General features: G+C 44.6%; 1 protein-coding gene and 1 long non-coding RNA gene across 11 annotated transcripts in view; one reads left to right on the forward strand and one right to left on the reverse strand.

The window, feature by feature from the left end:
* SNX27 (sorting nexin 27) overlaps positions 1–4,964 on the reverse strand; it is a 141,765-nt gene extending 136,801 nt beyond the window's left edge. Inside the window, exon 1 of one of the 3 annotated variants that reach the window (XM_077156003.1) lies at positions 4,772–4,964. In XM_077156003.1, coding sequence (XP_077012118.1) covers positions 4,772–4,951 — 180 coding nt within the window. In that variant the 5' untranslated portion in view covers positions 4,952–4,964. Of the gene's footprint in view, positions 1–4,640 lie in introns of all 3 variants that reach the window. The other 2 variants (XM_077156001.1, XM_077156002.1) reach the window with 2 other exon arrangements.
* A 106-nt stretch (positions 4,965–5,070) lies between these two features.
* Positions 5,071–11,049, forward strand: LOC143679752 (uncharacterized). 8 transcript variants are annotated; one of them, XR_013173929.1, is made up of 6 exons: positions 5,071–5,506; positions 6,795–6,986; positions 7,303–8,237; positions 9,389–9,575; positions 10,161–10,305; positions 10,662–11,049. It is a non-coding gene; the product is annotated as an uncharacterized LOC143679752 (long non-coding RNA). The 8 variants fall into 8 exon arrangements; XR_013173927.1 differs by having other exon boundaries at positions 7,303–7,367; positions 9,993–10,305; positions 10,662–11,031; XR_013173930.1 differs by having other exon boundaries at positions 7,303–7,367; positions 9,993–10,167; positions 10,662–11,028.
* The last annotated feature ends 4,148 nt before the right edge of the window (positions 11,050–15,197 follow it).

The following is a 15,197-nucleotide window of genomic DNA, read 5'->3' on the forward strand; positions in this document are numbered from 1 at the left end:
TCTCACATAAAATAGGGATAATAATACGTATATGTTCATTCAGCAAGTAGTTACTAAAAAATGTTTCTATGTGCCAGACATTGGTTAGGAACATACTTCTAAACACAGAGGCGGTCCCAGTCCTCGGAATGTATAATCGAATCTACCTATCTCACAGGTGGTTACAAAGATCAAATGTAAAAACACTACACAAACTGCAGTACACCACACCAAGTGCAAAGCGAGATACTGATATTACTATTAAGTTATTCTACCTCCTAACAATCCACCTTTATCACAACAACATAGCAACATCCAATAAATACAGATGATCAGAAAACAGTTGTCTGCTATCAATTTCACTGATTTTCCGCCTAGGCTAGAACTGAGGAGCCCACCACATCATTACACCTCTGCAGGTACAGTCTTAGCTCACCACTCTTAAGGTAACCGTGAAGATCAAATGAACTGAGGATCCAAAGCCTCTAATTTGCAGCGTCTCCGGGCATGTGGTTAGAGAGGCATGTGCATTATCCTCACCAGGCTAAAGCAGTAGAAAATAAAGATTTCTAGGCCCAGTGCAAGACCTACGGAGTCACCCCTAAAGGTGAGCCTGAGGATCTGCACTTCTTACAAGCACACTCAGTACGCACACTAAAGCTTGGGAAGCACTGCCATAAAACTACCTCAGATCAACAACCAGGATTTCAAATACCACTACCGAAATCTACCTGGAAAATGTGAGGCAAACAGAATTCAGTTACAAATGAGAAAGCAGCTCTTGAAAAAGTACTTAACGGTTAATGTCACATGCCTCACACTCAACTTGTAAAAATCCTTCTTGTGGCACGACCTCTTTTTATTCAATGATTTTCAAACTTTCACACAAAATGAAGCCAAAAAGAAAAAGTCCATGAAATATTCCTCCACGAAATATTCCTAAATTGTTAAAATGTTCTCAATAAACGAGTTGACACACACAGTTTTCTCTTATGGCTTAACCTTTACTAAGGAAAGTTAGTGTATAGTTATCTTGTTTCTATTAGGAAGGAACGCATATGCTCTCTGGCTAGCATAAATATATCATGATTCTGTATGCTGCAAGTCAACCAATCTCAGGACTCCATGCTAAGATCGCACTGTCCAAATACTAGAGTCAAATAAATTAGCAATAGGTGAAGCCAAACCCTCAAAAGTATCGACAGTCCCGTATCCCTATCCACTGCACCCTTAGACCCTCCGAAAGGCATCCCTCAAGAAATCAATGAAGAACTCTTGGAAATAATTTAACCTTAAGAAAATTAATCTGAAGTCAAACGTTACTTCACATATTATATAATAGTTCAAAGACATTTATTTTGGTTCTATTTGTTGAAAGCAGCCTTCACTCATTAGCTTCCTCGTTCCTATAAGTCAAAGGAAACACACTCAAATGTATGTTACACTGGGAAAAATTACAAGGTGGAGACTAACATTGCTAATCAAGAAAACTTTCCATCTGCAGTAGAGTGGAGACCCCAGAGGGCTCCTCCATACTGCAGTTCCAAGCCCTCTGCAACATCACTCCTTCACAGACCATCAGAATCAAGTAAGTCTTAAAGGGAAAAAGGACAAACTAGACCACACTAGCTTCGATATAGTTTAACGTTTCAAGATTCAGTGAGGCCAGGGCCTGGGTAAGTAGACTTTAATAGAAACAGAAGAAAGTGATGATCTTGCTTGTGTCCAAGCTTGTATCCTCTTTAAATCTCAAATTTCAAAGTTACTCTGTTCCCTCACTCCTCTGTAAGTTGTCCAAACAACTGCAATACATGAAATTGGAATAAGAATCTAAAATAAGGGAAAGTTTTAGTTAAAGAGTAATTATCAAGGTCCAGATATCCACCTACACCTTGATAATCTACCTATCCCTAAAGTCTCCTGGGACAGCAGAGAGGTTAACTAGAAGAACGTGGGTGAGAGAAAGAGAAAAGCTCTATAAAGAGTCTTGCTTAGAGAATGCTTTAGGGAAATTAATGTCAGCCTAAACAAGATGAAAACAATTAGCAGGACACTAACTATTCCACAAGAATTAGGTCAATGATTTCCTCCTCCCACTTGAAAACTCAGGGAGGAGATGCAAACTTTGGAAGGAAGGAAAGAAAAAGAAATTGTATAGTTGAGGTCTCGGAAATTTACCAACTAGCTCAGCTCTGCACTGCAACTATACTATTTCCACTATGGTATCAGAGACACTTCAAAGACTTTGACATCAAAATACAAACAGCTGGAAAGGCTGAGAAACCAATACTAGGAAGATTTCTGATCACCACAACCCTTCAAGGAGAGGTCCTCTAAGCAAAGAGTTCAAAGAATATTCTTTTGCGCTGCCCACTGTAAAGTTCTCCACTCAGCATTGAGGTATACACAAAAATGTGGTATTTCTTCCCTTAAAGGAGGAACAGGCCTAAACTGGAACCTGGGCCTGAGGCAAGCCTTGTACCTGCCCCAGGGGACCATCTGAGGTCGCCTTTACAGTAACTACTTCACATCTCAGCTTTGCTGCAGAAACCATAAAAAGGAAAGAAGCTGCCAATTATGTTTCCCTCATATATATCTGGATTCGTGGTGACAGAGCACATCAGTTGTAGTCTCCCACAGATTTATTAGTTTTAATTTATTTCCCTCATCTCCTGTAAAGAGTAAATGTTTTAGAACCTTATGACAAATGTATAATTTTAAACTTTTAATTCTAAACTTGAAAACAAACAACTGGATCAAAAAGTAACTTCTAAAGGGAAAGAAAATGACATTTGCAAGAGTTTCTATCAGAAGGGAATATCAGCCGCAGAGTTTGTGTAATCTATAAGGAAAAAATCAGGCACCCATAAAGAAGAAACCAAAGGTCACTGTTGCATTTCGTGTGTGAATGGCCTGCCCCCCCCTCCCAAAGATCAAGAATCTACTGGCTGAGAATACTAGAAAAGAGTATGTAAGTTGTTAATAGAAAAAGAAAGCACCTATTTAAAGAAAGAACTGAGGAAAGGTATAATAACTCCAAACAACTTGCTCTGGCGAAGCTGCTAGGGCTGAGGAGGAAAGGAGAAGGAAGCCGCATGAGTGCATACAGTAAGAATGCCATAAATAATGCGGGAGGGAAGGCGGGGCCCGTAAGGTGAATGAGAAGGGGTTGGACTCTTCCATCGGCTGGACTTTCAAGACACCGTCCCTTCTGCAGACCTTCGACAAACCTACTGTTTTCAGTGGGTAACAATTTTTAAAAAAGTATAAAAAATGAGCGAGATTTCATGGCGGTAAATCCAACCTCGGAGGGAGAGGGCAAAAGAGTGAAAAAAATACACAATATACATTTGATAAGAAGGTGAGAAATACAAGATGGAAGGCTGCTGAGGAGAACTGAGAGAACAATAGCATACATCCACAAGTCAGCCAGCAATCACCGTAGGCATTTTAAAACAATGTACAAAAAGCACAAATGTAACTCCTGGATTAGAGTGCTGGAGGAGGGCTGCACAGAAATTGCAAGATAAGGCATCATCCTGCAAGACTTGAAGGGTTGCCATAAGGAAGTATGGATGAAGGAGTATGAAGGGGGAGGAGCTGCAGCAGGGAACAGGGTGGGCTACAGCAATAGACGTGGGTCTTTAAAAAGAGAGGGAAGGAAAAGCAACCTAGAGGAAAAAAAGAATAGGATAAAGGCAAGTAAGGGATCACAAGAGAGAGGACAGAGTAGGAGAGAGAATGAAGATGGCATATCCTGAAAATGTGGGGAGGGCAAAGACCCAAAGTGTGTGTGTGTGTGTGTGTGTGTGTGTGTAGTTTCTGAGAAGTAGGAGCTAGGGAAAGCTCTACCATAAGCCTGACTGAAAAGAAGTATGAGTATGGTGCAGACAACGGCCCAGCAAGGGATGCATTCAGAGCAAAGTGGTGAGGAGACGTGGATTCAAAAACAGGGTGTAACGCAGAGGCTGAGAAGAGAAAGTACGGTGTCAAAGACAAAAAAAAAACAAGCATGCAAGCCTCAGGTATAATGCTGGAGGATGCAGGCGAAAAGGAAAGGGAAGAAAAGGAGCACAGTCGGATGGAAAAATATGGGGTGCTCACCATAAGGAAGGGGAAAGAAAAAGGAGTGCAGCGTGGAGGGATGCTGCTAGCGGAGGGAAAGGAGGAGCAGACCAGAGGTCCTGCCTATTGGTGTAGAGGGCAGAAGGAACACCTGGTTCACAGGGGCTGAAGAGAGCAGTGCAGAACTAGGCGCTAAAATACCAAAAATGAGAACCTGGGAAGGACACGACAGTGCCTGGGTAGGAAAACGAGCTGCTGCTGTCGGTAAGGGGCACAGAGGGTCATCGCGAGAAAGGCGGGGGGCAGCGGGGGGCAGAGTGCAGCACGCCACACGGGGCAAAGGGGCCGAAAAGGGGGTGAAGCCAGGGAGTGGGGGCGGGGGTAACGCACGGGGGGCGCAGGGACGTGGACGCGACATTGGAGCGAGGGAGAGGAAGGCGCAGAGACGGGGGGTGGGGTGCGCACGGGGGGAGGGCAGGGAGGCCGGAGGGGGGCGGGGGTGGTGCGGCCTGCGGGTGACAGGGACAGAGGGAAGATGCCGGGACAAGCGGAGGGGGACGGGGCGGGGTGGGGCGGCGAGCGGCCCCGATACTCACACCTCCAGAATGCGGTCCCCCTTGCGCACCCCGGCCCGATCGGCCGCCCCCCCGGGCAGCACGGCGCTCACATGCTGCAGCGGCGCGTACAGCTCCCCGTTGATGCTCCGCAGCTGCCCGCCCTCGCTCACTTGGCCCCGCACGTTGAAGCCGTAGCCGGACTCAGACTTGACGATGCGCACGACGCGCGGGCCGCCGCCCCCGCCGCCGCCGTTCCCGGCGCAGTGGAGCCCAGAGCCGCCGCCGCCGCCGCCGCCGCCGTTCCGGTGCGAGGCCGACGGGTGAATCCCTTCCCCGTCCTCGTCCGCCATCTTGCAAGCAGCGCGCCGCTCCCCCGCCCCCCGCACCGCCGCGGCCGCCTCCCCGCGCGTGCCCGCCTCCCTCGGCGCCGCGCGACCCCGGCGCGCGCCCGCAACGCCGGCCGCCAGACGCGAGCCGCCCCAGAGCCGCCGGCGGTGCGAACGGGCAGCAGGGGGCGGGGAGAAGGCGGGCCGCCGGCCACCGCGGAGCCTCTCGGAAGCTGTAGTTTCTGGGCGGTGGGGGCGGGGGACGCGGGGCCGGGCGGAGCGGAGGTCATAGGCCGCCGACCGGGGCAAAGCCTGCCGGGAATTGTAGTTTCTTCTTCCCGAGAGGCGCAGCCTTTCGTTAGGCCGCGGTCCGGGGCAAAGCCTGCCGGGAGTTGTAGTTTCCCTTCATCCTGGGCGATGCATCCTCTTGTTAGGCCTCAGCCAGGGGCAAAGCCTGCCGGGAGTTGTAGTTTCTCCTTCCCGAGAGGCGCAGCCTCTTGTTAGACCGCAGCCCGGGGCAAAGCCTGCCGGGAGTTGTAGTTTCCCTTCGTCGTGGGCGGTGCGTCCTGTCCTTCCGTGGTGAGTTTCTTCTCAACCGCGGCCAGGCGAGACGGTTTCGCTGCTGGCGTTGCGCAATTTTATCTTTCTTTCTTTTTTTTTTTTTTTGTTTTCTGTTTGTCATTTCATAACCCCTGGAAATGACATAAACAATCATGTTGAAAAGGCATTTGTGACATAAGTCTTAAGTTATGACACCGCATTTGTTTAGTACCTCAGGTGTCCACCTCCGTTATTTTATTCCGTGGTCCCGGCCGCCTTGTGAGACGCCTGAACCGTGAATTAGTTTCCTTATTTCATTTACTAGGACTTCAGGGTGGCCAAAGTCATCCAGCCATTAAGTAACAGGAAATAAGGCCCAGTTATTTTTTGTGCAACTTTCTTTTTCATGTATTGAAATTGCATGAAAACTATGCCCAAAATATACAAAAAGCATGTGTAGAAAGGAAACTTGATGATTTAGAACTGGGTATTACAGTAGCCAAGTACTAATTACCTCAAGTGAACAAAAATTTTGAAATTACCTTATCTTTAATCCACTTTATTTCCTAGACTGCGCCTTAGAGTTTTGTTTGGTTTTTGCAAGGGGCAGCAATTAATGCTTTTAGGCTACGTTAGAGCTTGCAAACGGCAGGGATGCGATATACCCGGACCGGGATAGGTTTTAAAAAGGGGAATTTATTAAGTTGCAAGTTGACAGTTCTAAGGCAATGAAAATGTCCAAATTAAGGCACCAATGAGGTTATCCTCCCTCAAGAAAGACGGGTGAAGCCCAGGGTTTCTCTCTCTACTGGAAAGGCACATGGCGAACATGGAGACATCTGCCAGCTTTCTCTCCAGGCTTCTTGTTTCATGCAGCTCCCCCAGGCTTGTTTTCCTTCTTCATCTCCGAGGGTCTCTCGCTGCCTGGGCTCTCCTGACCCTTTCCAAAATGGTTCCCTCTTAAAGGGCTCCAGTGAGCAACCCCACCTTGAATGGGTGTGACACATCTCCATGGAAACCATCTAATCAAAAGTTACCGCCCACAGTTGGGTGGGTCACATCTCCACGGGAAGAATCAAAAAGCTCCCACCCAGCAATATTGAATGAGGGTTAAAGACATGGCTTTTCTGGGGTACACAATAGATTTAAAATAGCACCGCTACATACCCAACTTATTGACTTGCAGATATTGTACAGTGTGCCTCATGAAGGCAAGTAAGAAAAACAAGTAAAAATGGGAAGAAAACAAAAATTATTTGAAATAGTTGTGAAAATAACTCACATAAGCCCTTCTCACACCTGGTATTCGATTTTACTCTTCTGACAGGCTTATAAGTTAGTCTGTTACTGTCATGGATGCTGAAGGAAACCTGAGGCGCCTGGGTCTGCTATCACCTGCAGCACAGCAGGCAGCATGAACTTCTCCATGTTTGTCTGTCAGTCCTCTTGTCCCCCGGCATTCCACTGGATGACACAGAAGCTCAGTGAATGCTGCACATTCAGTGGCCTTACATGACAGGTGAGGAACAAACAGCCTGGGGAAGTTGCTACTTTATAGGAAGCAGTAGGCAAACTTGTCCGTTGCCTAGGAGACATGACTTCATCCTCCAAGATTGCTCAGTGTAAACACAGCCCTGAGGGATGACCCTGGTCATAAGCAGTTGGGGCCTTGCATTCTTAGCATATCCAGGAAGACGTGGGGGGGGGGGGGGGAGCAAAAGACCCATGGAGGATTGTCTCTTCCAACCTTAATATGTGCCAAACACTATTCTAATCACTTTACATCCATAATTTCATTTAATCCTCAGAATCCCATAATGTTCTCTGTTTTACAGAAGAGTAAACAGGTATAGAGAAGTCATACAGCTAATGAACAATAGATCCAGGAAAGACAGCAGAGGTACGTAATTAAAAGACAGTGAGAGCCAACTTGCAAAGTCTGGGGTGATTTATAAAAGCAGCAAGCAACCCCCTGAAAGAATTTGTGGACTGAGTAAGGGTGTCCAGGAATTGCTCCGGGAAAAGAAAGCCTGTAAAAGAATTAAGACATCTCACAAAATGTGGGATGAGGACTCAGAGTCACTATAATTAGAACATAAAGGTAAATGTGACCTTATAACGAAGCTGAGAAGAAGGATCTCTATTAGTTATATAAATAGGGAAATTAATGAGTTGGAATAAAAAGTTTGCTACAAAATAATGATAGCATTTGGATTTAATGCAAATCATTTAGTTTGAACTGAATGCTGGATGGGAAGGAACTTACCTACTAAAGAAGAGAGCTTCCACTAAGAAAGCTTCTTTTTTTTCATTTTTTACTTGACAAAAAAAGAAGATGTACTGAATGCATACTCTGTTCCAGGCTCTTTTATAGTGGCTGGGGATACAGACATAAATAAGCTATCTAAAAACTCCATGAAAGGCAATATGACATGGTCTAAATTACAAACACATATATCTCTTGATCTGCCAATTCCACTTTTAGAAGTTCATTCTGTTATACTTGCAAACATGTGAAATGATACTTTTTTGAGGTTTGTCATTGTATTAATTAGGGTTCTCTAGAGAAACAGAACCCACAGGAGATATCTGTAAATATGAGATTTATAAAAGTGTTTCATGCAACCATGAGGACACAAGAGTCAACCAAAATCTGTAGGGCAGGTCGTGAGCTGGAAGCTGCAATGAAGGTCATCAGTGAACTCCCCAGGAGAGGCTGGCTGGCTGAAGTGGAACGAGTGTCTTCTGAATTCTCCTTAAAAGCCTTCAGGTGATTAAATTAAGTGTCACTCATTGCAGAGGACAATTACATTAGCTGATTGCAGATGTCATCAGCCGTGGATGCAACCAACGTGTTCATGACTTAAGTCCACAAAATGTCCTCACAGCAATAGCTAAGCCAGTGCTTGGTTGACCAGACAACCAGACACCATCACTTGGTCAAATTGACACATGAACCTACAATCATAGTCATTGTGATATTATTTGTATTTACAAATGGCTGGAAAGAGCCTAAATGTTCATTGGTTAAATTGTGATCCATCAAAACAATGGAAAACTGAATTATCATGAACAAAGGCTAAGGAAACTCTTCATGTGCTAATATGACATCTCATGGATACTGTCAATGGTTAGGTGAGAGCAAGGTGAGCACAGACTGTAGAATCTGACACCATTTGTGTGGGAAAGGGGTACCATGCATGTGTTTACATCTCTAGAAGCATTCACAAGAAGCAGTTAGCACTGATTGCCTCTGGGGAGGGGAATTTGGAAACTAGAGCCTGGGAAAAGGGTAGAAGGGAGACTTCACTATATAACTTTATATACTTTGTGAATATTTAATCACGTGATTGTATTATGTATTCAAGAAGTATATAAATAAAATATTTGCAGAGGATCAGATTGGGAGCAAAGGTGACCAGGGGATTGAAATAAGAAAATAAATAAGGCAACATTACTGCTCTCAAGAATTCACAATCTAGCCAAAGAGACAGCCAAAGGAGAAACAGGTAGAGTACAGCGAAGTGAGAACTGAGAGGATTCTACCGCTGCCAAGAGGACACCTAGGAGAGGCATTCAACCACGTGGAAAGGGAGGAGCCATGGAAGACTTCTCACCACGTGGGACAGCTCAGCCTAGTGGTCACTGATGAGAAGAGAAGGGTAGTGGTGGAAGGGCAGTTCTGATGAGAACAGTGTATTTAAACACAGAAAGTTGAAAAAACACTGTGCAGTGTGAGAACTGCAAGCAATTCAGTAGGACTGGAGCAGAGGGAGGTACTGGAGGGTAGTGAGCTGGTAACAGCCTGGTCCAGGAAGGCTGTTGATAATTGAGTTTTGTGCCCAGGAGTTTGAATTTCATTCCTAAATAATTTGGGGAATTTGAATGGTTTGCTTTTGTTTTTGTTTTTCGCATGGGCAGGCACTGGGAATCGAACTCGGGCACTGCAGGTGAGAACTCTGCCCCTGCACCCGCATCACACTGCCCTCTGCATGCTTTTAAGCCAAGGTGTGGTATGATCAAATTTGTGCTTCAGAGAGTTCACTCTGCAGGAACTGTGGAGAATGAATTGAGATAGACCAGTCAAAAAGCAATTGCAGTGATTCAGGTGAGAACTGATGAGATCTGATATGGGCAGGTGCTGGGAGTTCACAAGAGGGGGTCCACTGCAGAGAAAGGACTCGGTGCCCACTTGGGTCTCAGTATGCGGGGGAGGAGGGAGGATGCAGTAAGATTCCTGACTTGGTCAGCTGGGTAGCTAGTAGTGTAGGCATGCAGAGGAAGAAGTATGCAAGGAAGATAATGAGTTCAGTTGGGGCATGTTGGATTTTGGAGTCTGGGGGTCTGGGAGAAGCCAAGGCAGACGGTCTGGTAAATGGCTGGATGCCCAAGTTTAGCCCTGGGAAAGGGGTCTGGGAAAGAGCATGGCTTTGAATTCTTCAGTCTGAGCCAACCTCAAGTCAGAGCATGGAGTGAGATGAGAGGCGTGCCAAGGCCAAAACCTAGAAAATGCCCTGCCCTTTAGGAGACTAGAAGGGGAAAGGGATCCGGTGAAAGTCTGAGAAAGAGGAGTCCGAAAGCCGGGGAACCCAGAGAGACAGGGGTTCTTGGAGGTTGATAAAGCCACCCTGGAAGTAGGGTTTGGACAATTCACGGAGCTCTGCTCATCCAAGGGCTTGTTTCGTCCTCACAGTGACAATGTAAGTACGAGTACCCACGGGAAACCAGGTTCAGGCCCCAAGCCCCTGCTCTTCGACGGCAGAGCTGAATCTGGAACCCAAACCCTCTGACACCAAGGATCGGGTTCTCTCCACTACCCAGCTGCTTTTGGGTTAGAGGTAAAAACGCTCCCCGCCCTTGATGATCTGCACCGTCTGCAGACCTCCATTACCCACGTGGAATTACTTAGACAAGAATCCCTCCTCCACACCTTTGCCCACAAAGTCTTTTAGTCCTAGATGTGTGGCCTCTCTGTGTCCCTCTTTGCTGGTTTAAATTCATCTCCCCTGAGGATTCCAGTTCCCTCTGACAACCCTTTCCTAAACTCCTGGGACGTCAAGGTGGCCTCCCGATGAGTCACACCTTGGAGTGTGGGTGGAAACTGATTTGCTACTAGGAGATGGAATGTGGTGTGGCAAAGGGGACGAGATGTCACTCCCCAGACAGAGGCACATTATGTAGGAGTCTTTCTTAGCAGAATGGAGTGAGACAGTCTCCTGCTGATCCAGGCAAGGGCCAAGCTGGGATGTGCCTGTGGAAAGGGCACACCCTCCGCGGGAGTGGGCCTGGCTCACAGTCAGCGAGGAAAGGGGGACTTTGGTCCTCCGCCTACGAGGAACTGGATTCTTCCAACAACCGCAGGGCTTGGAAGAGGAGCCGAGTCCAGAAGAGAACACAGAGCAGCCAGCGCTGAAGATTGCAGGCTTGGGAGACCCCAGACAGAGGCCCAGCTGTGCTGTCCCTGGGCCTTTTTACCTTTGGAAACTGAGATAATAAACGAATGTTGTTTTAAGCTAAGCATGTAATAATCTGTTATGCAGCAGTGGATTACTAATATAACTCCTACTGGATGTATGGTCAGTGCCACTCAGTTTAGACCATACAAAAAAGCAATAAATTTCCAAATACATTTTAACAAGTAGTTATAGGACATATTTTAAAGTTTGGTATGGGTTACAGTTCCATGATTTTTCATTTTTTCTTCTTGCTGCTCCAAGACACTGGAGAACAAAAGAAATATCAATATATTGATTCAGTAGTCATACTTATCTGTTAAATCCTATCTTTTCTGTTATACTCCTCCTTTTTTTGTGTGAAAAATAATACATATACAAAAAAGCAATAAATTTTTAAGTACATTGCAACAATTAGTTGTAGAACAGATTTCAGAGTTTGGTATGGGTTACAATTCCACAATTTTAGGTTTTTATTTCTAGCTGCTCTAAGGTACTGGAGACTAAAAGAAATATCAGTATAATGATTCAGCACTCATACTCATTTGTTAAACCCAACATTCTCTGTATAACTCCACCATCACCTTTGACCTTTCTCCCACTCTATAGGGACATTGTGGGCTGTGGCCATTCTAACCTTTTCATGTTGGAAGGGGCTGTTGATAATAAGGGATGTGGGGGTGGAACTATTTGATGTTCTGGAGAGGCTGGGCCCTCTGCACTCCAGGACTTATCTGGTCCAGGGACCCATCTGGAGGTTGTAGGTTCTGGAGAGTTACCCTAGTGCATGGAACTTTTGTACAATCTTGTATAATACCCTAAGTATTCTTTAGGATTGGCAGGAATTGTAACAATGTGTTTTTAAACTCTTTATTTTGAAATAATTTCAAATTTACAGGACAATTACAAAAATCATGCAAAGCTCATATAGAGAACTCCATTATTCTCCACCCAGATTCCTAGATTTACCCTCTTTTAACATTTTGCCACATTTGCTTTATCATTCTGTCCATCAGCTATGTGTCTCTCTACCTTCCTGTCAGTCTGTTTTCTAAACATGATGTATGTTGCATACATCATGCTCCTCGAACAGTTAGTACTTCATGCGCATTTCCTACAAACAGGGATGCTCACTAATGTAAACTCAAGTTCAAGAAAATCAACAGTGATATGAAGCATACAGTCTATATTTCATCTTTTCAGTTGTCCCATTAGTGTCCTTTTTAAGACCATAACAATTTAGTATATATTTTAGTTTTGTGTTCAATACAAACATAAGCTTCTCGAAAATGATAAACTGGTCACATGTGACTTGTCATGCTCTGACAGTGTCCAGGAGTATAAGACACAGAGAAAAGCTCAGTAGAAGTTTCTAGAGTGTTAATCCAAGGACCATAAAGTGGCTGATCATACCTGCTGCAGAGGGTTTTGGTTAGGATCAAATGCATGACAAGGGGAAATACCTGACACGATGTTCAGCACACAGCTATTATTAATACTAATAAATATCACATCTATCCTATTCCCTCATTTTGTTGGGGAAAAAATAGTTCCTTCCACCACCACACTCCTAAAAAAATAAATAGGCCCAGCAAGATATGGTGATTTGTCCAAGTAACTCAGCAAGTTAATGGCCAGAACTCAATACTGAGAGGACAAGTTAAATGACCTAAATGAAACAGAGAGGCATGCTATTGCCTCGTGGATTCAAGGATTGAAAACAACAAAAGGGGAGAGGAAACTCATAGGGCTTCTTCTCCGCTTCTGACCCTTCTTTCCTCTTCACTACTTTTCTGCACTTTTTCCACAAAGATCACATGAAAAATTACTTTTGTGGTAAACTGAGTAACTGACTGTCAGTTACTCTAGAGACTGGAGGTTTTATTATTCAAGATTTCTTTAGGTCTCAGTGAAAGAAATTCAATTTAAACTAGTTTAAGCAAAAAAAAAGAGACTTTATTGGTTCACATAGCTAGGATGGACACTGGGTAGTCCAAGAAACCACCCCAAAACTTGGCTGTGCAAAGCAATCATTTTATTATGCTTGTGGGTTCTGTGGGCTGGGAATTCAAATAAGGCACAGCAGTGTGACTTATCTCTACTCCGTGTTTCCCGGGCATGATGATGGCTGAAAGCTGGCCTCATCCTGAAGCACCTTCTCTGTAGCAGTTGAGGCTGGCTGTCAGCTGGGACCTGAGCTGGGGCTGAGGGCCTGACCCCTTCTTTTTTTTTTTTTTTTTGTAATTAATTTTTATTTATTTTTATTTTTTATTAACGGAAAGAAAGAAAAAAAAAAGAAATTAACACAACATTTAGAAATCATACCATTCTACATATGCAATCAGTAATTCTTAACATCATCACATAGATGCATGATCATCGTTTCTTAGTACATTTGCATCGGTTTAGAGGAATTAGCAACACAACAGAAAAAAATATAAAATGTTAATATAGAGAAAAGAAATAAAAGTAGTAATAATAGTAAAAAACAACAACAAAAAAACCCTATAGCTCAGATGCAGCTTCATTCAGTGTTTTAACATGATTACTTTACAATTAGGTATTATTGTGCTGCCCATTTTTGAGTTTTTGTATCTAGTCCTGTTGCACAGTCTGTATCCCTTCCGCTCCAATTACCCATTATCTTACCCTGTTTCTAACTCCTGCTGGACTCTGTTACCAATGACATATTTCAAGTTTATTCTCGAATGTCCGTTCACATCAGTGGGACCATACAGTACTTGTCCTTTAGTTTTTGGCTGGACTCACTCAGCATAATATTCTCTAGGTCCATCCATGTTATTGCATGCTTCATAAGTTTATCTTGTCTTAAAGCTGCATAATATTCCATCGTATGTATATACCACAGTTTATTTAGCCATTCTTCTGTTGATGGACATTTTGGCTGTTTCCATCTCTTTGCAATTGTAAATAACGCTGCTATAAACATTGGTGTGCAAATGTCCGTTTGTGTCTTTGCCCTTAAGTCCTTTGAGTAGATACCTAGCAATGGTATTGCTGGGTCGTATGGCAACTCTATATTCAGTTTTTTGAGGAACCGCCAAACTGCCTTCCACAGTGGTTGCACCATTTGACATTCCCACCAACAGTGGATAAGTGTGCCTCTTTCTCCGCATCCTCTCTAGCACTTGTCATTTTCTGTTTTGTTGATAATGGCCATTCTGGTGGGTGTGAGATGATATCTCATTGTGGTTTTGATTTGCATTTCTCTAATGGCCAGGGACATTGACTGACCCCTTCTTGATGTGGCCACTTGGCTTGTTCACAGCATGGTGGCTGGGTTCCAGAAAAAATGTCTCAAGTGAAAAAAGCAGTAGTGCATGGCATTTTAATGACTTAGCTTCAGAAGTCTATAGCATCATTTCCAGCTTACTGTTTTGACCAAAGTAGTCAGAAGGGCCTGCCTTGGTTCCAGGGGAAGAGACACAGAGGAATATCAGGGTTGCACTGTAATTAGAGAATGCAGGGTGGAATGTGTCACAGTGACTGTCTTTGGAAAATATCACCTGTGTTCTAGTTTGCTAGCTGCCGGAATGCAACACACCAGAGACGGATTGGCTTTTAATAAAAGGGGATTTATTTTGTTGGTTCTCCAGAGGAAAGGCAGCTAACTTTCCACTGAGGTTCTTTCTTACGTGGAAGGCACAGGATGGTCTCTGCTGGTCTTCTCTCCAGGCCCCTGGGTTCCAACAACTTTCCCTGGGGTAACTTTTTTCTGCATCTCCAAAGGCCTGGGCTGAGCTGCAAGTGCTGAGATAAGGAATGCCGATGCGAGCTGCTTAGCTGTGCTACATTGCGTTCTCTCATTTAAGCACCAGCCAATTAAGTCAAACGTCACTCATTGCAGCAGACATGCCTCCTAGCCGACTGCAGATGTAATTAGCAACAGATGAGGTTCACGTACCATTGGCTTATATCCGCAGCAACAAGACTAGGTATGCTCACCTGGCCAAGTTGACAACTGAATCTAACTAACACATGTCCACCCCTTGTCAACTTGGCAACTTCAAGCATCACCTTAAACAGGTGCAAAAAATTCTCTTCTTGCTGTGGGCCTGTGAATCTCAAATTATCTGATGCCAGTATGCAAAGGAGGATAAATACAGGATTCATAGGGAGAAACTGGAAGGAAAATCTGCAGGCAAACACCATTGGATTTCAAAGTCTGAAAGTCATTTATCCTTCGGCTGTAGAAAGTGGCAGTCCCACCCCTTCCAAGGGCCTATGCAGTGGCCGGCCTCTTTCCAAATCAACCT

The sequence above is a fragment of the Tamandua tetradactyla genome, chromosome 4 (assembly GCF_023851605.1).
Source record: "Tamandua tetradactyla isolate mTamTet1 chromosome 4, mTamTet1.pri, whole genome shotgun sequence".
NCBI lineage: Eukaryota > Metazoa > Chordata > Mammalia > Pilosa > Myrmecophagidae > Tamandua > Tamandua tetradactyla.